The sequence below is a fragment of the Sturnira hondurensis genome, unplaced genomic scaffold, assembly GCF_014824575.4.
Source record: "Sturnira hondurensis isolate 20B ecotype Veracruz unplaced genomic scaffold, ASM1482457v3 Scaffold0021214, whole genome shotgun sequence".
Classification (NCBI taxonomy): Eukaryota; Metazoa; Chordata; class Mammalia; order Chiroptera; family Phyllostomidae; genus Sturnira; species Sturnira hondurensis.
Genome location: NW_028093845.1, coordinates 9549876 through 9573717, shown reverse-complemented (window position 1 = coordinate 9573717; position 23842 = coordinate 9549876). Strand labels below are relative to the sequence as shown.

General features: G+C 36.9%; 1 protein-coding gene and 1 pseudogene across 3 annotated transcripts in view; one reads left to right on the top strand and one right to left on the bottom strand.

Moving 5' to 3' along the window:
* GSTCD (glutathione S-transferase C-terminal domain containing) overlaps positions 1–23842 on the top strand; it is a 152977-nt gene that overhangs the window by 109394 nt on the left and 19741 nt on the right. For 2 of the 3 annotated variants that reach the window (XM_037031852.1, XM_037031850.1), the window contains exons 6-8: positions 4663–4778; positions 4935–4979; positions 6942–7070. In XM_037031852.1, the coding sequence (XP_036887747.1) occupies positions 4663–4778; positions 4935–4979; positions 6942–7070 (290 nt within the window). The remainder of the gene's footprint in view (positions 1–4662; positions 4779–4934; positions 4980–6941; positions 7071–23842) is intronic. The other variant, XM_037031851.1, reaches the window with a different exon arrangement.
* LOC118977131 (60S ribosomal protein L32-like) lies at positions 18191–19070 on the bottom strand (annotated as a pseudogene).

The window sequence follows — 23842 nt, the reverse complement described above, 5'->3', positions numbered from 1 at the left end:
TGAATAATGGGGGGGTTGGGGAGCACAGGAAGGAACATATCAGAGGTTAGTATCTACTGTTGCGAGAATACTGCCCGTTGAGTCAGCCCGGCTAAGAGGGTTAATGGTGCTAGCCTACAACCAGCTGTAAAAACATTGAACCAAGGGAATTATTATAAGTTTTTAGTGTTTCTAAGAACTCATCTCCAAAGTTTAAAACAAAGTTGCCTTAACCTAAAGTGTAAGCTTTATGTTGCTGCTTTAGGTTCATGTATCTTTTCAGAAATTTTTTTAGGAATTTTGTTCTGCCTTTCTAGCTGTTGATGAAACTTTTAAAACAGCTGCTTTCTTATTTCCTCACAAAAATTTTCAGAAACTTTTTAATTCCCACCTAAAACACTGTTTCATATTGACTTATTTTTAAAGTCTCAACAAATATAGGCAAAGCATTCACGTCTAGCTTGTTTCATACTTAGTACCTTCAAAAGTTAGCCTACTGCCTTGAAATGCAACTGGACATGATTACAGAGAAAATTCTTTCATGAAACTTCTATTGAACACCTGTTACATGCCTATCAGTCCCCTAGTACCCTTTATGTCTGACCGTGGTTATAAGGTTCTCTCCAGCCAGTGTTCAGTTGGTTACTCAGGATGACTTCTCTGCAATTTAGTTGTAATTACAGGTCGGTCCTGGGACGTGGTTAGTGTAGCTTCCACCCACCCCTTCGCCTTCTTGGATCCCACTCGCCTAATACTCTTTAACTGGACCCAGGTTTATGTAGTTCCAGGGAGGAAAATCATCTATATTTGTTTCAGGGAGACAGAAACAATTTTACCTAATGGTTCTCTCTGTAATATATTATAATTAATTGTGCCTAAGTATCATTTGATATTTTCTTGTTTTTAAGTTGAGATATAATTAACATTTATTAGTTTCAGTTATACCATATAACAATTCAATATTTATATATATTATAAAACAAGGGTCCCCACCCTCCGGGCTATGGACAGGTACCATGGCCTGCTATGAACCAGGCTCCCAGCCAAGCTTGTCTGAGTTCCATTTCCTGTCTCCTCCCCCCAACCCCGGCCAGGTGAGAGAGAACCAGGGAAGCTCTCCTGAGTTTCCTGCCCCACTCCACCCATCCCTGGTGCCTAAAACATTGGGGACCACTGCAAAATAATCATCATAATAAGTTAACGCCTGTCACCATACACAGTTTATATTTTTCTCATTATGAGAATTTTTAATATAAGATTTACAGATAAGCTTTTTAAGAAGATTTTATTTATTTATTTTTAGAGAGAGGGGAAGGGAGGGAGAAAGAGATGGAGAGAAGCATCAATGTGCAGTTGCTTCTTGCCTGACCCCGACTGGGGACCTGGCCCACAACCCAGGCATGTGCCTCAACTGAGAATCAAACCAGCGACCCTTTGGTTATCAGGCCGGCTCTCACTCCACTGAACCACACCAGCCAGGACTCATTATGAGAACTTAAGAAAGATATACTTTCTTAGCAACTTTCATAAATGGAATATAGTATTATTGCATCCCCATAACTTAACTGATTTTATAACTGGATGTTTATGCTTTTTGACTTCCTTCACCCATTTTACCCACCTCCCATTGCTACAACCACCAACCTGTTCTCTTAGATTCCACATGTGAGATCATATGTTGTTGTTCTTTCTCTGTCTATTCTTTACAAAACTGGAGCACGAGGGATGGATATACGTATTAGATGGCAGGGTAGTAGAAGATGAGATTGGCAAACCAAAAGGACCCAGAGCTTTAGAGGCTTTTTTTTTTTTTTTTTTGCCAAGAAGTCAAAAGTTCTTCTTCAAGCAGAGCAGAGACTTCCGTGATGAAGTCTAATGTGTATAAAAGTGCCTGACTCTCTTTCTTTCCCCAGTAAGTTATAACATTCATGCTACTTGGGTGGTTCAGACTAAAAGACAAAAAATTAAGAGGCTTTGCTTCTTGATAATTTATTAGGCTGAGTGCATGTCCTGGCTAGACATGTGCACAGTTTCCATCCATGGTTTTTCTTTTGTTTTGTTTTGCCTCATCTGATACTTCAAACTGATCAAAAATGCTAGTTTTCTAATATGGCTCTTTCTTAGCTTAAAAGTTGGCTTCTTTACCTTTGTACTTTCTTCTGGCGCAAAGAAAAGTTGTCCAAATCATCAGGTTCCTCCTACCTTGAATCGGGCAAGAAGACTTCAGCGTGGGAGAGTTACATCGCAGAACAGATGAAGTCATTTGTATTAAAACATTTGATAATTTTTAGTCAAGCTAAAAATAGATTATAATTTATACTTGTATGTGGTGTCTTAGGTACAAGAATATTGGATATAAACCAATAGTAGGATTTCATTTTTAATTAAAGCCTACCACTTTCTTACTTTGTTCAATGTTCATGCTCCTAGGAGCTTCATAACATTTATGAAACTGGAACAGCGGGGAGGAGTGTTTTATTAGAGGCAGTTTTTCCATAAAGTATCTGAGCATCATTTTTCGCTTACTCTGTGAATAGTACATGAAGCTCAATAGTCTCTTTATTTAAACACAGCCCTGAAAAGTGCTCTTTGCCTTCAGCCTTCATTTCATCAGGGATTCTTTACATGCAAAGATATAGTCAGCAAGAAAAACAGAGCTTCATCAACATTTGCTCTTGAAGCCGACTTAAGAAAGTCAGGTAATTCTAAATAAGTAGAAATACAGTAGAGAGCTTGTTAGATATTCTGTTAAATAAATTTTCTTGTTTCCTGTTCTTAACAAAAGATAATTCCCTTTGACTTTCTATTATGAAAATCCCTATGAAGAATGTTAAGAAATCTACAAACAGAACAAAGACTGAAACGCTTTGTGCTCACACCTTGCTGGGTGGTGGCTCACGTCACAGTGGCATTTGTGACCCTAGCCCTCCCAAGGGGCTCAAAGCACTTTTCCATTTTTGCATTCTGACCCCCCACCTCCTCCTTGTTCTTGTTCATATTCTTTCTCCTCCAAGGCAAGACTGTATTGCCATAAAAAATAAGTTTGATATATGAATGCATGGATAGATAAATACAAGTGCGATAAACCAAGCATAGTAATTTGTTGAGGGCAGCATCTACCCAGAGTTTATAGGGGTGTTCATTCTTTCAGCTTTGCCATGTGCTTGAAAATTGTCATAAATCTCTTCTGAATGGTTATCCACAGGGGTCGGATGACAGAGGCTTTCACTTACTCTGAGTTTAAATTTTTAACAATTACATTATTAAAGAAAAATGAAAATAATTCTTTTTAGAGCTACATGAAATTATCTTCACAAATGGAGTTGCCAAGCTATTGATTTAAAAGCTCTGCATGTTTGACATTCACATCCAGCCATGCTAAGTAAGTGAGAATGTGCACAAGAATTCAGTGGCATGATGGTGACCACGTCACTGAAATAAGAAATTTATTACACAAGTACAATATATACAGGGAATGAAATACTATGTAACTATTATTAAAGCATATAGTATAAAAACAAATGCATAGACCTGGAATGATTTCTAGTATATATGTGCTTTCTAAAAGAATCTGAATTTAAGGGCATGAATAGAAGAACATATATAAAAATATACCTCTGACTTCTGAGAGCATGGGTCTTTTTCTCTTATATAGATTTTTATCCCTATTTTCTATTCTTTCCTAAAATAAAAGTTTCACAGTGTTCTTATTTTAGTAACATTAGAAAGGAGAAAAACAGAAAAGAGAAGAATAGGAAAAAACATGCTATTTTTCTGTGACAATGGGGCAGGGAAACCTTGGTATCTGTAAATAATATTTGATCAAGTGAAAAAGATTATCTGGGTTTTTAATCTATATCACTGAAATCTGCTCTCTTACATTTTCTTACTCTTGCCCTTACAACAAAATACATTTGAAACATGTAAAAACAATTAATTTCATTCATTCTTCTGAAGATGTATTCATGGGCTTGACTAATGGCTTTTGAAAGTTCAGATGTTTTCATGCTGTTAGGCCCAAGGCATTTCATACTTGGAAATGCCTATCTTTAATCTCTAATTGCATTAAATTTCTGTGTCTGACTCATGAGGAAAAAGCTTCAAAGCAGAAATGAGAAAATCCATTTTCTCTCTTAATATAATAACCATTGATATATTTCAATGTGACGCCTATGTTCCAAGTATCCTAACCAGAAGAATTGAGATTAAGGATAGGCCAGTTAAATTTTTTTTAAGTTTTTATTTATTATAGATCTCATTTCCCTAAGGAGGCTTAAGCAATGTGCTGAAATTAGATAATTCTTCCAATAGGTCTCTGAGAGGCATAGAACAAAGAGACCATTGCTGTTTTCATTTCATCCAATAAATATTTATTGAACAGTTACTTTGTGACTCTGAACTTAATGTTTCATTTACTGTTTTCTCTCTTTACAACACTTTTTTTAATAGATTTTCTGCCAGTGGCTATTGAAAGAACAGTTAGATATGACTAAAAGTAAAAGTAAGCAAATTAGAGTTCATTTCTGGGTTCCAGGACTCTAGTCTTCTCATAGCAGATGATATGGAATTTGTAATTCATTTATCTATTCATCCCTCTTCCTGGATGCTGGCAGTCTATTCTACCAGGACCTTCTCAGTCCTGCCCAATACACGTTTCATTTCTCCCTCTCTCGTCTTTCCCAGGTAAAATGTCCAGTGACCGAGCTTTGAGGAAGCAACAGCAGCTGAACAACCTTGTGTATGTGGTGGCAAATCAGGCCAAGCCTGGTGACAGAATTGTGGATTTCTGCAGCGGTGGGGTATGATATCTCTCCATATTCTCTCTAGCTTCCCCAAGACTGTGTGACTTTATATTACATTCAAGGCCATGCTTTTACTTGGCAAGATTGTTGTCTCAGAAATCGCAGAAGCCTTAGGGACCAACTTTAACTTGTTTCCTTTCCTGCTTCCTCCAGGGCCATGTTGGGATTGTGCTTGCTCATATGCTGCCGTTATGCCAGGTAACGTCTGGTTTGGAGATGAAAGCAAATGTGGGAAAACTGCCTGATTCAGTTAGCTGACTCTGGCTTAGCCCTGCTCTCTGAGCTTGTGATCATCCTCCCAGGTCACCTATGTGGGATGCACGTTTTCTTTTTTCTTTGAAATACATTTCTAAGATTCAGAATCTTAAGAAAAAAATGTAAAGTAGGATCACAATGATTTTCAACTTTTATAAAAGAGGTATATTTTAAAATACTTTTGAAAGTAAATCACCATTCCACTGCTAAATAGAATAATGATAAAAACCAGTTTAATTTTCAACATAATTTACACTAGAAATTCTGGTTTCTGAAACCTGTTGAGCATATTTCCTCGGTAACCTTATTTTTATTCATTGCATCAAAATTATAACAACAATAACAATGTTAAAAAAAATCTTACCACACTGATCAATCAAATGACTTTCTCCGTGTTCTCACTGTCACTGCCCTTGAGGACACTTATTGTTGCAAATTCTAAAAGTGTAAATACAGTTTTACTTTTCTGCTTTCAGTCAAGACTGTATCATAAGTGTTGTAAATATTTTCATTAAAACATGACCACATGATGTGTTTTCAAGGAAGTGCACCCTAATTTATGCAATCTTTGCCGCCATGTGTTAGAAGTTTGGGCTATTTTTAGTCTTCTGCCATATTACATAATTTTTTTTACAGTGACCTTTAAATATAAACATCTAGAATTTGATGTCTTTTTTTTCAAAAAATTGCAATTGAACTTGGGCACATTCTTTGCCTCTAAAAGATGCAGAATAATTACAGTCTGACTCCACTCCCAGGAGGAAAATGTGGAAGAACTCAGAGACGGGTGCAAATGACGTGCCGCAGAATGATGGCAGTTGGAGGGATGCTGTAACTCTTTTACCCTCTTAGAAAATGAGGAGTCAAGTAAATAAGGACCCCAGAGAGAAACAGACAGGTGTCTGTTTTATTATTTAGAAAAGCAACAATGTGGTTGTAGGAAGAGGAAGAAAGCTCACAGACTAGAATCCTGGAGAAACAGCATCAGGGACATGCCGACTTTTCTCCCCTCCCTAACAGTTACCCTGGAAACGGACATTCCGACTGAAAAGGGCAAGTCTTGGCTAAAATAAAGAGGGGGGAGCCTTTGACACCAAGTACACTTGGACAGGCTTTTTTATACAAAGGGACCCAGGATTTTTCTATAAAGATAAGCATGAGGACAAAATTTGGGTAGAACTAGGAAGATAGTGATGAAAGTGACTCAGTGCAGACCACTTTTCTCCATCCAAACCAATGATCCTTTCCAATCTGCATTGGCCTAGGTTATTGGAGAGACTCCTAATGGTTGCACCGCCTTCTGCCTCACCCCCATCAATTCATACTATACATTGCAGCGGGGAACTTCTCCCATCCCCCACGATCTGGCTCCTTTTGCCTCTCCAGCCTGGTGTCCACCTTCTATACCTTGCCCCCCACTCCCCACCATCACATACTGTGCCCCAACTATACCTGTGTTCTCAGTTCTTCAAACTTTCAGTACGTTTCCCACCTTGAGCCTTCATATACGTTTCTCTCTCTGCTGGGAACACTCCTTCAGTGCCCCAGCTAATTTCTACTCAGTGTTCAAGCCTTAGTTAATAGACTACTTTTCCACATTAATTGACTAAAACCTGCTTAGTCAGCAAGTTTAGGTGCTCTATAACATATTATATTTCTTTTATTAAGTGCTTATCACTGTATTGTAATTGCTGGTTTCACTTACATCACTACAACTATAAGCTTTTAAGAGTTCAAGGACCTTGTTCATTGTTGTACCAGATTATCTGACATACTTCTCGGCACAGGTTAGGGGTCAATGTAATATATTCTATATTAATAAAGCTATGAAATACAATAGTAATACTTTGCCCTAATGTCTGAACCATGCACCTGAATATGCTTTGTTTCCTCGGTGAAATCTAGGTTACATTAATAGAAAACAAGGAATTATCATTAATTCGTGCTAAGAGGAGAAGTGATGAGCTAGGTCTAAGCAACATTTGGTTTATTCAAGCAAATATGGAGTATTTTGCAGGAATGTTTAATATTGGGGTAAGTAATGAGCAATTTCAATTTCCTTGGTTAAATAAATAAGAAAAATTTTATGCCTCCGATAGCAGGGGTGTCCAACCTGTGGTCCATGGGCCACAGTTTAGCCCAGGATGGCTGTGAATGTGGCCCCCCCCAAAATTTCTAAACTTACTTAAAACAGTATGAGATTTTTTTGTGATTATGTGTCACAGTGTATTTTGTGTGATTATGTGGCCCAAGACAACTCTTCTTTTTCCATTGTGGCCCAGAGACACCAAAAGGTTAGACACGCCTGAAAAAGATATATTTTTATATTCTTTTCTAAACAAAGAAATTTATAATTTTTGTTTTCTATTATCTATACAGCTCAGCATACCAGTGATATTATTTTATTTATAAAACTTCGCCATTACATGACAGAGATAACATTTGTGCCTCAACCACACAAGAACTTTATTTTCCTCACTGCAGAATCCCATTCCCAAAAACAATGTTCGACACACAGCAAGGGCTTAAAATATAGCTATTCATTGAAGGCGTGAATGAATGAATGCTAATGAAGATGACTTCTCTTGATTTATTCTGCATTTTCCAGAGACAGTGAAAGAAAAGAAAAACAAAGAAGATAATGAAAAACACATATTAGTAATGTGTAGATAACCAGAGTTACCATTAGGTAATATTTACTTTTGCTAGGATTTGATATCTGCATGTATTTGTAGCTTCTAAGAGACAGAAAATATATTAATCATATTCCTATAGCCTTAAAACCAAAGTATTATTTGACATTACTAAAAAGACCTAAGATGCGTGATTTTGCAGCTCATTTAAATCCAAGATTGTGTGCTGTAGTGGAATTTGAGTTTCACCAAGACATCAGTGTTGCTGCTGTCCCTTACATTTGTTTTAAATCATTTTCCTGATTATTATAGGACTATATGCTCACTAGAGAAAAACACATAATAATATTAGGAAGAACCACTGATACGTCCATTACCAAAAGATGAATAGGGATACCTGCCCCAAATCTTTGCTCTTCAGATATTTATGCACACATACAAATGCATACTTACACACATGTTAACATCGTTGAGATTATACTATATTGATCCTGCTTTAATTCACAAAATTTTTCATAGCAATTAATCCTTTCCCCTTTTCATGTCATTACAATGTAATTGTTATAATACAGTGGTGGATATCTTACGTATCAAAATGTTTAAGACTTTTAATATATTTGCCAAATCACTTTCCAGGAAGGTTGTGCTATTGTGCATGTTCAGCTGCATATGTGAACATAACACACACAGTATGCTTCTCTAGCTGGAACTCTTGTCCAGTTTCAGAAGCTCAGACTTTTTGTAGTACTTATGATTTTTTGTCCAATGAAGGTAATTTCTGAAGTATCAACTGTTGGAAAATTCTGGGGCGTCTTGTTAGTTTTTACAACCTAAAAAGTCCTTTGTAGACATGATCTAGATTGGTTCTTTCGAGCCCATAAAAAGAAAAGTGAACTTTAAGAAAACTATTAATGAGGTAACTCTTCATAAGGAAATTCAGGAAAATGTAGACATCTAATCCAGTAAACTCAAGTTAAATGTATATCTACGTGCAGCTTAAGTTGTACAGAAACATGGCGGTAAAGAGTAAAGCTTCTCCCATTAAATGAGTCCCTAAGACAGTGCCTATGTCATGGGACACCAGGCAGAATGTATAAGGTAGCACAGCATTGCTGCCTGTTTACTCACCTCAAATCACAAAATCCAAAGTTTATAACCATAAGTGTCTTCTTCTTTCTGTAACTTATAGATAGTAAATCACTGTGGCATGTTCTTGTAAACTTCAAAGTCATAATTTACTAACAACAACTAAAAATGTAAATATCTTTTAGAAGTGATATTGTTTCTATATTTTATAATAATATATCCATGATTTCTTTTACTTTCATAATTATCTTTGTCCTTGTCCGGATATATAGAAAATATATATAATGCTCCTCTTACTTCGAGGAGCATTAAACCAAAATTAGATTTACTGTCAAGAAAATGATGTGCCCTGGGACAATAACTGAGGTATTGTCACTGGATAAATCAAGCTGAATGCATCAGTGACTCCAACTCTTGTATTGAATAGGTTCTAATGAAAGTAGTGCAGCTAGAGAGGAAATCAGAATAGCCAGGTATTGGAAATGCATCAAAACTGCACTAAACCGGGGACTTCTGGCCAAGATGGAGGCGTAGGTAGACACACTGTGCCTTCTCAACCATAATAAGGACAACAACAATTTAGAAACAAAATAACAACCAACCTGAGAGAAAATTGAACTGTATGGAAGTCCAACAACCAAGGAGTTAAAATAGATACATTCATTCAGACTGGTAAGCAGGGCAGAGTCGAGCGACCCAGTGGAGAGGGGTTGCGGCACAGGAAGTGGTGACACTGGGCACGCAAGCCAGCACCGGGCAGAACCTGGGCACCCATGTGGCGGTTGGCAGACCCCGGGTGTAGGGTGGCAATGGGCAGATCCAGCCAAGCGGTGATTGAGAAGTGGGGCATCATGTGCAAGGTGGCTGGCTGACTAGGCAGTGGTCCCACATTCACGCACAGATAACTGGGGAGTGAGATGGACCATGCAACCCAGGGTCCTAGCACTGGGAAATAAAGCGTCAAAACATGGATTGAAAACACCTGTGGGTGATGAGGCGCAGGGAGAGACTCCAAGCCTCATAGGAGAGTATGTTGGAGAGACCCGCAGGGTCCTAAAATGCACACAAGCCCACCCACTTGGGAATCAGCACCAGAAAAGCCCAGTTTGCTTGGGGGAGGCAACGGAAGGAACTGAGGTACAACAGTGAGCGGGGAAATTGCCATTGTTCCCTCTTGGACCCTGCCCCCAAATACAGTGTTACAACCCAGCGACCTGGGTTGCACTGCCCTGGTGAACACTTAAGGCTCCGCCCCTCATACGTAACAGGAAGGAACAGACCAAAACATTATGGCTCAAGGAGAACAGCTCAAAGCCCCAGAGCCAATACTTCTAAGTGACCAAGAATTAGCCAACCTATCAGACGCACAGTTCCAAACACTGGTGATCAGGATGCTCACAGAACTGGTTGATTTTAGTCACAAATTAGATGAACAAATGAAGACTACACTAAGTGAAATGAAGGAAAATGCACAGAGAACCAATAGTGATGGAAAGGAAACTGGGACTCAAATCAAGGGAGTGGACCAGAGGAAGACAAAAATGACCAAACAGAAAAGAATGAAGAAATGAGAATTCAAAAAAATGAGGAGAGGCTTAGGAACCTTCAGGACATCTTTAAACGTTCCAACATCCGGATTATAGGGGTACCAGAAGGGGAAGAGGAACAGCAGCAAGTGGAACACTTATTTGAACAAATAATAAAGGAGAACTTCCCCAATCTGGCAAAGGAAATAGACTTCCAGAAAATCCAGGAAGCTCAGAGAGTCCCAAAGAAGGTGGACCCAAGGAGGAACACACCAAGGCACATCATAATTACATTAGCCAAGATTAAAATGAAGGAGAGTTACCTACAAAGGACTTCCTATCAGACTGTCGGTTGATTTCTCAAAAGAGACCTTACAGGCAAGAAGGGGCTGGAAAGAAGTATTCCAGGTCATGAAAGACAAGGATCTACATCCAAGATTGCTTTATCCAGCAAAACTTTCATTTAGAATGGAAGGACAGATAAAGTGCTTCTGAGATAAGGTCAAGTTGAAGGAGTTCATCATCATCAAGTCCTTATTTTATGAAATGTTAAAGGGACTTATTTAAGGAAAAGAGGATAAAAATATGTACAGTAAAATGACAGCAAACTCACAATTATTAACAACCACACCTAAAATAAAAAACTAAGGAAACAACTAGAATAGGAACAGAACCACAGAAATGGAGATCACATGGAGGGTTAGCAACAGGGGAGTGGGAGGAGGAGATGGGGGGAAAGTTACAGAGAATAAGTAGCATAGATGGTAGGCAGAAAATAGGCAAGAATAGTATGAGAAATGTAAAAGCTAAAGAACTTAAGACACATGGACATGAACTAAAGGCGGGGAATGTGGGTGGGAGAAGGTGTGCAGGGTGGAGGGAAATGAAGGGGGGAAATGGGACAACTGTAACAGCATAATCCATAAAATATTTTTTTTAAAAACTGCATTAATCCCTGATTTTGTGATATTCCAAATAAGGGTTTAGATGGCAATTATGTTTATTTAGTAAATACTTTTTTCTCTTACTCTTTTTGTTTAGATGTAAAAATTAATGGTGCAAATAAGATTCTAAGGAGGAAATTTTAAAGTCTTAGATCCAATTATCTTTAGGAATTATAAACAAATAATTTATATTTAAGACAAAAATACTAATTATTACTTGTGTCTCCATTAGTACAACAAATCATATCAGGCAAAAATGGATAGGCTTACTAATTTTGTTAAACTACTTTATTTGAAAAAATGAAAGAAATGTAAATATTTTCTGATCTTTCCACAATGTTTTCCAGCACCCTCACCTAATGTACCTCCCTCTTATAATGAGAATGAGAATCAATGAGGTAATAACTGTGTTTGTTCCAAACAGCCCCTTTGTAGTTTCTGATTTACATTGTGCTTATTTGAGAAATATATTTCTTTAGAAATACAAATTCTTAATAAGCATATAAAAACATTCAAAGTCTCTAGTAACCAAATACATTTTAATTTGTTTCTTAAAATATTTATTTATTTATTTATTTAGGATGGGGAGAGAGAGAGGGAGAGAAACACCAATGTGAGAGAAAAATGTAGATTGGTTGCCTCCCATATGTGCCCCCACTGGGGACTGAACCTGCAACCAGGCATGTGCCCTGACTGGGGACCTTTGCTTTGTAGGAGGATGCCCAACTGAGCCATACTGGTCTGACCCAAATACATTTCAATTTGAATAACAATATTTCATTTTTGCTCTAAAGTTTGCAAAGATTTTTGAAATATTGTTATCCATTGACTACAAGGTTTCAATGAGATGGAATTAGTCACACAATAGCTTTAAAATTTTTATTTATATGATATTTGCAATGATTTGCTAAAGATATGAAAAATTAGTTACAATGCTAAATAAAATAATGAAAGATGCAAGATGGCAGAAGAGTAGGTGGAAGCTACACTAACCTCCTCCTGGGACCAAACTGGAATTACAACTAAATTGTAGAGAAGTCATCCTGCATAACCAACTGAGCACTAGCTGGAGAGAAGCCTTATAACCAAGGACAGACGGCAGAAACCACACCAGCACCACGAGACTGGTAGGAAGTGTGGAGGTACAAGAAGGCTGGCAGGACTCCCATAGGCGGCAGCTGAAGTTCCAAAGGGATATTTCAGGAGCCTGGGGGACTCCCCCTGAGAAAAATGAGGTCTAACCCCCACGTTGGGGTTCCCAGCCTAAAGCACCAAACCAGAAAAGGAACACAAATACCATCTGGCTATGAAAAGTAGTGGGGTTACTGTCCAACAGGGAGAGAAGGCTAGATATGTAGAGAGCCTCTTAAAGAGCCAACAGAAAATTTTCTTTGTAGCCACTTACCCTGGGCTCTCCAGCACAGTGAGGGCAGAACAGACTAGAGACCCATGAGTAGAATCTGGGGAGAGAACTGAAGGGTCAGCCAGGACCTCTATGATAAGTCCTTCCCCATACTACAGAAGCCATCTTTCTTGGGCAAAGCACTCCCTTCCATGCAGCATCAGCACTAGAGGAAGCAATAACCCCAATCACAGCAGTCTCTCTTGACCTACCTGGTAAAGCTTAAGCCGGGCTGCTGAGGAGTAATGCTAGAGGCTGTGTCAGTGATTAAGTGAAACAAAGTCTGCTGGTGTGGGTGGATCTCCTGGAGCTTTGAGACTTTAGCTGACCCTTCCCCAACCACAGTGCAAGTAAAAGCTGGCCTTGGCACACAGCTTGGTCCTTTCTGAACACACAAACAGCTACTTACTGGCTATATGACCTTGGGCAACTAACTAGTCCTAGTATTTCTATCTATTAAATGGAAATACATGGTTCATAACATGTTGATACCATATATGTAATGCACTTAGCAGGTTGTCTGGCACTTAGGAAATACTCAGCTTGTTGAGCCTCTTCTCTTCTTACTCTGCAGTGTGTTATGAGCCATGTAGAAACTGCAATGTAAGCATGGGAAGAAATTTTGCTAATATGTATTTTTTAAAGGTGGCTAGCTCTATACACTGTATAATAATGTTGTTCTTTATTATTTTCAGTATTCTCAAAATATTCCAAATTTAATGTTATTACTTTTATATTCATAATAATATAAGCAACAGAGAAGAAATAAATATTTATGTTTAATATTTTATAGTTAGCTTATTTAGCCAAAAAAAGGCTAATAGGGTCAGAAGGATTACTATATCTAAAAGAATTCTGCACATATAAGATATATATAGTATTTAAATATTATATGTGTGATTTCTTTTAAAACAAGTATTTTATTATTATATAAGTACCTTTTAATTGATTAATTCTGATTTTGATTATAATAACTCTTAATGTCCTGAGAAAAATATAAAAGGCTTTCAAAAGTAAAATTCATCCAAGAAGGTGTTTTTCATTTCAGCTTCAATATATGCAGCTGTATGACCCTGAATTGTGTTTTATATGTTGAATGTTTGTGTATGCCCTCCCACAGAAAACTCTCAACAAAGTGGATATAGGGAGAACATAACTCAACATAATAAACACCTTTTATAACACATAACAAACATCGTACTCAGTGCTGAAAAACTAAAAGCTTTTCCTCTAAAATTGGAAACAAAACAAAGATACCCACTCTTATTAAAATATTGTATTTATTTATTTTTAGATAGGGGAGAGGAGGGAGAAAGACAGAGAGAGAAACATCAATGTGAGAGAGAAACATCAATTGTTTGCCTCTTGTATGTGCCCTATTCAGGGACCAAACCCATACCCTAGACTGAAAATCAAACTGGCGACCTTTTGCTTTGCAGGACAATACCAAACCAACTGAGCCACTGGGCAGGGCAAGGATGTCCACTCTTCCTGCTTGTAGTCAAAATAGTATTTAAAGTCCTAGCCATAGCAATTAGACAAGAAAAAGAAATAAAGGGCATCCAAATTGGAAAGAAAGAAGTAAAACTGTCACTATATGCAGGTGGTATAATATATACCATCTATATACAGAAAACCCTAAGCTCCACCAACACTGTTAGAACTAATAAATAAATTTAGCCAAGTTGCAGGATACAAAATTAATAAACTGAACTATGTTGCATTTTTATACATTAATAAGAAACTATCAGAAAGACAAATTAAGAAAATAACCCCATTTAAAATAAGCCTCAATAAGGATAAAATATGGGAATAAATTTAACCAAGGATGTGAAAGACTTTTACTCTGAAAAATATGACACTAAAGAAATTAGAGACAACATAAATACTTGGAAAGATATACCCTGTGCTCATGTAGTAGAAGAATTAATATTTTTCAAATGTCCATACTACAAAACAAGCTACAAATTCAATGTAATTCTTATCAAAATAAGAATGACAGTTTTTGCAGAACTAGAGCAAACAACCCTAAAATTTTTATGAAACCACAAAAGACTCTAAATAGCCAAAGCTATCTTGAGAAAGAAGAACAAAGCTGGAGGCATCATGCTTTCTGATGTCAAACTATATTATATAGAAATAGTAATTAGAACAGTATGATACTGACACAAAAACAGACACATAAATCAGTGAAAGAGCATAGAGAGCCCGGATATAAATCCTGCTTATATGGTCAATTAATCCATGATAAAGGAATCAAGAATATAAATGGGGAAAACACAGTCTTTTATAAATGGTATTGGAAAACTGGACAGCTACAGGCAAAATAATGAAACTAGACCACTTTCTTATACAGTATATAAAAATAAACTCATAATGGATTAAAAACTTAAATATAATACCTGAAATTGTAAAATCTTAGAAGAAAATATATGTAGAAAACTCTTTGATGTTGGCCTTAGCAATATTTTTTTGATCTGTCTTTTCAGGCAAGGGAAACAAAATAGAAATAAATGGGACATCAAACCAGAAAGTTTTTTTGCACAGTGAAGGAAATCATTTAAAAAAAAAATAAAGCACCCTGGCTGGTGTAGCTCAGTGGATTGAGCGCAGGCCTGCAAACCAAACAACCGAGGTTCGATTCCCAGTCAGGGCACATGCCTGGGCTGCAGGCCAGTTCCCAGCGGGGGACGCACGAGAGGCAACCATACATTGATATTTCTCTCCCTCTCTCCTTCCCTTCCCCTCTAAAGATAAATAAATAAATAAAATATTTTTTTAAAAAAGCAATGTACTGAATGGAAGAAGATATTTACAAAAGATATATCAAATAATGGGTTAATATCCAAAATATATAAAGACCTCTACAAGTAAATATCCAAAAATAAGCAATCCAATAGAAAATGGACAGAGAACCTGAATAGACATTTCTCCAAAGAAAACATTCAGATGGCTAATAGGCATATGAAAAGACACTCAACATCACTAATCAGGGAAATTCAAATTAAAATTACAGTGAGATATCACCTCACTTCTGTCCAACAGGCTGTTATAAAAAAAAAAAGACAACAAACAATACATGTTGGGGAGCTTGTGGAGAAAAGGTGACCTTCATGCACTGTTGGTGGGAATGTGAATTGGTACAACCACTATGGAAAACAGTAGGCAGATTCCTCAAAAAATTGAAAATACAACTACCATGCAATCCAGCAATCTTATTTCTGGGTATTTACTGGAAGAAATCCACAACGCTAATTTGAAAAGATATATGCACCTCTGTGTTTATTGAAGCATTATTTGCAGTAGCCAAGATATGGAAGCAACCTGTTTGTCAATTGATGAAATGATCAAAATTTGGTCTGTACATACAATAAGGTACTAGTCAGGTACTAGTCAGCCATAAATCAAGGTGAAATCTTGCCATTTTTTATAACACAGTTGAAACTAGAGGGTATGCTAAGTAAAATACATCAGACAGAGAAAGACAAATACCATATGATTTTACTTATGTGTGGAATCTAAAAAAAAAATGAAATAAATGAACAAATAAAAGAGAAAGAGATTCAAAAATACATAGAACAAACTGGTGGTTGCCAGAGGAGTGGAGAGTTGAGAGACTTTTAAAAAGTAGACTTTTTAAGGCTATTTTTTTAAAGGAGGTTTATTATTGCCTTCTTGGCTAGTGTGGGATAAATAATCCTCATTATTGTGAAAACTTATTTTACTGGATTATACTTTTAAGACCTAATTTACAATGTTTATCAATACCTCTGCTCTCAATATTGCACAAACATTGTTGTCAGGTAAGATTACAGAAAGGGCCATTACTATGAAAAATATGCTTTGCATTAAAAAAACAAACTGTCAGTGCTAAGCAACCTGCCATCCAAAATGTTTTAGTTGAATAATTCCAGCAATAAAATACAGCCATACTCATATGGTTTTGAGACTTTGAAATGGTAAATATTCCTGATGTGTGAAAAAAGCATGATTTATAACTTTACAATCTAAACTACACAAAAATGGAAGCTTAGTTGTGTAGATACATAGGAGACTGAGGACATGTTGAACTGTAAACTGCTTGTGGTTGTGGATGACTTTTTTCCTTGCTTCTTGTGTTTTTCAGTTTCCTATTATATGCACTTGTTAGCTTTTAAAAATAAATATTATTTAAAACATGAAATAACATAAGTGAAATGAAATAAATATACAGTGACCTCAACCAGGGAATAAGGTATTGATTTTAACAGTAGACTGAATATTTTTATATTGACAATACATATATCAAAACTGCCCTGGCCAGTATAGCTCAGCTGGTTGGAGCATCGGCCTGTAAAGTGAAAGTCACAGGTTCGATTCCTGGTCATAGCACATGCCTAGGTTGCAGGTTGAGTCTATTGTCAGGGAGCATACAAGAGGCAACTGATCAATTTTTCTCTCTCACATCGAAATTTCTCCCTTTCTGTTTCTCCCACTCTCTAAAATCAATAAGCATGTCCTCAGAAGGATTAAAAAAAGAGAAAAGAAAAAGAAGATATATACACACATATACACAAATATATATCAGATCTGAGACACACATATATATACGTGTATATATATATCTCAGAACAGTTTATTTTCAAGTTATCTGTATTTAATTTTTTCTGTTTTACCCATAGAAATTTTAATATGATTATGATTTATCAAGGCTGATTGCTTAATTATGAGCTCATTTCTATTTATGTATGTTAGTGTATGATTAGAAGATGCTAATGCAATTATAGAATGTAATTAAGTAACCCTTTTGATGGGTAATTTATATAATCCTTTTAAAAAGATAAGTAGCTTGAGAAATTATATATTCTGCAAACATGATTTAGAAAAATTATTAAGGCAAATGGGGGACTTCCAGGTAAAGAGGGTGGATAGAGACATTTTAACCCCCTTCTTCCCAAGAAAGATCATACCCCCAAATAACAAGAACCAGAAAAATTGCTGTCTATCATTAATGAAATTACATTCAACACTCTGTTACTTGAACCACAGTATCTGAAGGCAGAAAGCAGATGGAAGAAAAATGATAACTTATTATATAAAGAAGATGAAGATCAAAATTAAGCACATGGGGAGAGGGATTGGCAAGAGGCTATCAGAAGTCACTTTGCTCTCACAGAATCCCAGAAAATTTCAGGAATTCAGGATAACAGAAACCACAGAGAAAGGGGATGAAAAGGGGCTGGAATCACATTTAATTAAAAAGATTTGGGACCCAGATTCTCACCCCCATCCTGTGTGGACAAGTAACTGTTTCTCCCCGACTCCCACAGAACCTGCAAGTGTGTTCTATGAAGACACTGGACCATGTAGAGGGATATGAGGCGCAAAGGAGGGCAAGGGCGGTGCACTGCACTGTGAACGAGAACGACGTGAGGATCTGCATACCAAACAATAGGAAACATCTCCCTCCCCATGCTGCCATTTGCTCTTAATCCGAGAACTTCAGAAGCTAGAATCATCTCCTTAATCAAATGGATTAAAAGATCCTCCTCTGCAGAATCAGAACTGTTCCCAGAGAAAAGAATTACAGATACGATAGCTGTAATCGAAACAGAAACCAGCTGGTCACCTGATCAAACACTGGTGAAGCCCTCAAGTCTTCAAACCTTTCATTCAGAGCTTCCAATGAACTTTTAGTGATTTGCTCCTTAATATGAATTGGTAGCCAAGGAGTATCAAATGTGGAAAACTTCTAAAATAGAAGATAGAAACCAAAGCAACAAACATGAAAAAGGATCTTCCGATTCAGGGAGAGATCAGAAAAGATAATGCATTGATGAAACAAGGGTTGAATAAAAAATGAAGTGAACTATCAGAGAACTTTTTGAGAATTAAAAATATAAATATATATATATAAAAGTAGAAATCGAAAAAATGAAATGTAGAACATTATCTGAAAAAAAACAGAACAAAAACAAAGGCAAAGAAATAGGAATTGGAAAGAAAGTTTTTTCCCCAGAATTGTATGTTTTTTGTTAACACAAATACAATGTGTGCACAATCAGTGTATTCCTTTTCTTCACTGTGCATCCTGGCATTGGGATTGGTGACTCAGATGGGCAACTGGGCTGCTCTTTCCACAATGGCTTTGTGGTTCTTTGAGGAGATATGAGTAATCTCAACACAGATTTATTGCACATCAACACGCTTCAATCTCCTTGATGTTGTGGACCAGGAACTTCTGAAATCCACTGGGCAGCATGTGCTTTGTTTTCTTGTTGCTCCCATAACCAATGTTGGGCATAACGATCTACGATCTGGCCCTTGAGTCTCCTGTGCACCCTATTGTCAATGCCTCTGGGTTTCTGCCAGTTCCGCTTAATTTTAACACACCAGTGTCAGATGAACTTCTTGGTCCTCTTTGTGACAGTCTTGGGTTTCACAGCGGGTGTGAGGGAAGCCATGATGCCAAGTAGGAGATGGCTGTCACCTTGGTAGCACCAAGGAAGAGCAAGAGTAAATAAGAAAAAGAAACAAGTGTTAGCCAATGCAAGAGCAGGTAGGGAAAGTCTTGGGCGTTTTTTAAAAAATGTGCAGCACACTTAACTCAGCAGTGGACAGCATATACAAGGGAGTAAATGGGAACATGAACTAGAATAAAGCTTGGTGTCAGACAGAGTCTAAATCTTGGCTTCATCACTTGTCACCTTGCACCAGCCACTTAGCCATTTTGTAAAATAGGGAATAATAATATCTATGTGCATGCTTAGGGCTAGAAACAAAGGATAACAAATGTTAAATGAATCGCAGGGAAAATCAGAGTCATAAATACATCTAACACAAACTTAGTTTTGGGGTATGAATAAAATATAGGTTTATTATATTTTAAAATGTGCCTTATATTTAAAGTAACATGTTTTTATCAGCATTTATTAATTATTAATGAATATTTATTTATTAATATATTCTCTTAGAGAAGCATCAACATATATTTTTTTCATCCCTAAGAATGAAAAGATGTTGCATCAGCTTAGCTAGAGTCTTGCCTTGTCTAGAGGCTGCCAGTTGAAAGACTATATGAGAATGAGTGATGTTAATTTCATTTATTTACTACTACATATAACAAAGGTGTGGATTGGAGTTCTTTGGCTGTTCAGTTTTATTTTGCTAACTTACATTATAGAATAAGTATTGTATCTGGAACCTTTATGATGTACATACTAATTGAAGAAAATATAAGGGAAAGGCCCTTAATTTATAGACCATGAATTCTGCAGCATATATCTGGATATAAAATACATTTACTTTGGAATATGGATGACCTTGGCCAATCAATAAGTTTATAGCCTTAATTTTTATATTTTATTAGAATTTGCTGTACATACAGAGAAAGGGGTAGATATTAAGAAACTTATTGAGACCACAGTTCTGAATTCCATGGGTCAGTCAGAGAAACACTGATTTGCTATGATGTCAGCTAAAGATTGGTTAAATGTGTTTTCCCCTAGCACATTAGTCTTCATTATGTATTCATAGTTGATGTTTTCTTATCTTTCTACAGTTGTCAAATCTATCTAGTGTGTATTATATTAATAAATCTATCATGTGTGTATTATGTTACAAATTTTCTGGGTCCAATGCTTGAAAGATAATTAGAGCCTGGCCAGGTGGCTCACTTGGTTGGAGCGTCATCAGGTGCACCAAATGGTGTGAGTTCGATTCCTAGTTATGGCACATGCCTAGGTGTGGGCTTGATCCTTGGTCACAGCATGTATGGGAGGTGGCCATTTGATGTCTTTCTCTCTCTCTCTCTCTCTCTCTCTGCCCCCATCTCCCTCCCCTCCTCCTGCTCCTCCCCCCATCTTTCTCTCTGTAAAATCAATAAAAGCATGTCCTCAGGTGAAGATTAAAAATAAGTAAATAATTTTTTAAAATATAAATAAATAAATATACTTTAGAAATTAGATTTCATATAATACTGTGGATTAGAATGTTTTAAGAAAAATATAGACTTATCTTTTTTATTTTGGCATTTTCTTTGTGTGCAACGAACATGTATTTCATTCCTTTTTCTCATAAGGCAATGGTGATCCTAAGAGAGATCCTTAATTTAAAAAAGATGGTCTGTAAGGTTCCTTCCAGCTCCAAAGATGCTGGTTGAAAGACATTGCATTCATGATATAATGGAAAGAGTGTGAGCTTTTAAATCAGACTTAGAAATCATCTGGAATGCTTTCTAGCTAGGTGATCTTGGAGGTGTTGTTGTAAATGAAGATGATAAGAGCTACTTACAGTATTAAATTAAGGGGGGAAATTAAATGATGAAGTCAAGGAAAAAAATCTATGTAAAAGATTTTGACATCTAATCAATCCTGAATACATGCTCATTCCCTATCATGCTCTAATTTCCAAAGATATTTAGTTGGACAAGTGAGATGAATAAAATGACCGAAAATGTATTTGTAGAGTATTTAGAATGGAGGCCCGAAACTGAGTTAGGATCCTTAATATGTTGTATGAGGAGAAACAAATTACTTAACCTTTCTGGGCCTCGATTTCCTCACCTTAAAATAGATATTTGCACACTCATGCTCATAGCAGCACTATTCACATTAGCCAAGAGGTGGGAACAACCCAGTGTCCATGGACAGATGAATGGATAAGCAAAGTGCAGTGTACGTATGCAGGAACACAGAATATTACTCAGCCTTTTAAAAGAAGGAAATCCAATCATATGCTGCAATGTGAATGAACCTTAGGGACATTATGCTAAGTGAAATAAGCCAGTCATAAAAAGATAGATACTGTATGATTCCACCGATATGAGATATCTAGGGTGGTCATACACACAGAAACAAAAAGTTGAGTGGTGTGCAGTGTTTCACATTCCCTTATACCCCCAGCGAGTCACACACATTAGGCACAGGAAATAACTCCATGAGTTTTTTAAATTTAAACAATTTCCACATTGAGTGAATTAATGTATTAAGTAGTTTGGATTCAATCATTACTATTAATAGAGCATCGAAAAGGAACCATATTTTTGACTTTTGTATTCCCAGCCACTTTCATAATATTGATACACAGAAAATTCCCAGTGGTTGTTGAATGAATGAATGGATGGATGATGAATGAATGAATTGTGCAGTTTCTAGAACTAAAGCAGTAATTATAGACCGTCGTGATTAAAAAGAAAGACTAACAAATTCCTGGACAAGATCACTCAACTCCACATTCCTGCAGAAATTCTCTATATCAGGTGTTTGATGATTTTTTACAGCGTATTTCTTTTAGTAAGAATTACCATAAGATATAAAAATTTAAATAGATAATGTGAATCTTAAGGCTTAAAATTGATAGGTTTTCATCTGCATCGGTGTTCTATTTCTATTGTAACAAATGACCAAAAATCTGGCAGTATGTAATAACACAAATTAATTATCTCAGTCCTATAGGTTAGAAATCAAGGTGGGCTCAATTAGTCTCTCTGTTCCAGGTGGCATTAGGTCAAAGTCAGGCGTTGGCTTGGTTTGGCTTTTTTTCTGGTGGGAGAATCCACTTCCAGGATCATTCAGGTTGTTCATTTCCAGGTGGTTGTAGGACTGAGGTCTCTGCTCCCTTGTCAGCTGCTATAGAGCTGTCCCCGTTCCCTGGCTCCCAGCCTCCAGCAGTCCTGGAAAGCCAGCATTAGGGCATCAGGTCCTCCTCAGGCTTCCAGTCTCTTGCTTTTCCTTCAGTCTCATCTCTCCTGCTTCCTGCCTGAAAAAGTTCTATTTTTTTAAATTAATTTGAATGTATATATTTTAAAGATTTTATTTATTTACTTTTAGAGTGGGGAAAGGGGAGAAAGAGAGGGAGAGAAACATCAATGTGTGGTTGCCTCTTGCACACCCCATACTCAGGGCCTGGCCTGCAACCCAGGCATGTGCCCTGACTGAGAATCGAACTGGCAACCCTCTGTTTTGCAGCCTATGCTCAATCCACTGAGCTACACCAGCCAGGGCCAGAAAGTTCTATATTTTAAGGCCTCTTGTGACTAGATTGAGTCCACCTATGTAATCCAGAATAATCATGCTGTTTTAAGGTGCTTAATCTTACATCTACAAAAAAAAAGTCCTTTTTTTTGCCGTGTTGATAAGTTCTAAATACTAGAGTGTGAACATCTTTGAATAACCATCCTGACTACCCCATCATCGCTGTCTCTTTTTTTTCTTGCAGTTTATGTGTGTACATAACCATGCCATTTCTCCTTTAGAGTTTTCCACAGTGTGAGTTTTGCTGATTGCATGCCCCTGGTGTTGTTTCACATATGAACTTTTTCCCTATATCACCCAGGAATTGGTAGTTGGATATTGAGTGTAGTGGTGTAATCTGATCAGGTTCACTTTGGGGTAAGACAACATCCAAGGTGGTGGTGCAGGCACTTACCTCTGGCTGGCCACTGTGACATTAGCAGCATCCCTGACCATCGCCCCTAGCTCTGTCATCAGTAAGCATTATGAAATGATAATATTCTTCTACTTGTGTCATTCTGCCTTAATTTACTTTTCTTTACCAACTGTTTGGTTATACTGAGATGTAGTTCACATAGGAAATGCCAGATAAAACTTGTTTCTTTTCTTATATTTTCCAAGTTTCAAACTGAGTTGGTTATCTACCAGAAGTAACCAGTTAGTATTTTTCAGTTTGATTATTGACTCATCAGTTTAATACTTGAAATACTTCAATCTATTATCACTGATGTTCAAATACCCCCCATCTTTGTTCAGTGGGAGCCTGTTGGGGTTGGCCCCTGAGTCTTTTTGATGAGGCTTCAGTGGTACTGAGAGCATCTATGCTTTCCCTGCAACAAGCTGTTCCAGCTCACCTTGTGTATTTCCTGCCTCATCAGCCATTTCTCCGTGGAGCTCTAAATTCTTTGAAAGGAAAATGATTACCACAATCTAAGTACTAGGAACAGTCATTGCTACTGGTTTGGTCTTTATTTCTAGGCTTCTCAGTAATCTGAGCTAAGCAATACTTTTTTTTTAACAAAATCATCATAGGTTCATACTGATACTGCCAATGTAAATTCGGGATGATGGAATTTGAACTTAGCCTCATTTATTTATTGTATATTTCTTTCCCTTATGCTAAAAAACATCTATTTCCTAATGACATCAGCATATTTCTTGTTTTAGCTCACAATATATTAGAGCTCTAAAAAAGCACTATGATTACTGCAAGTAGTTGAGAG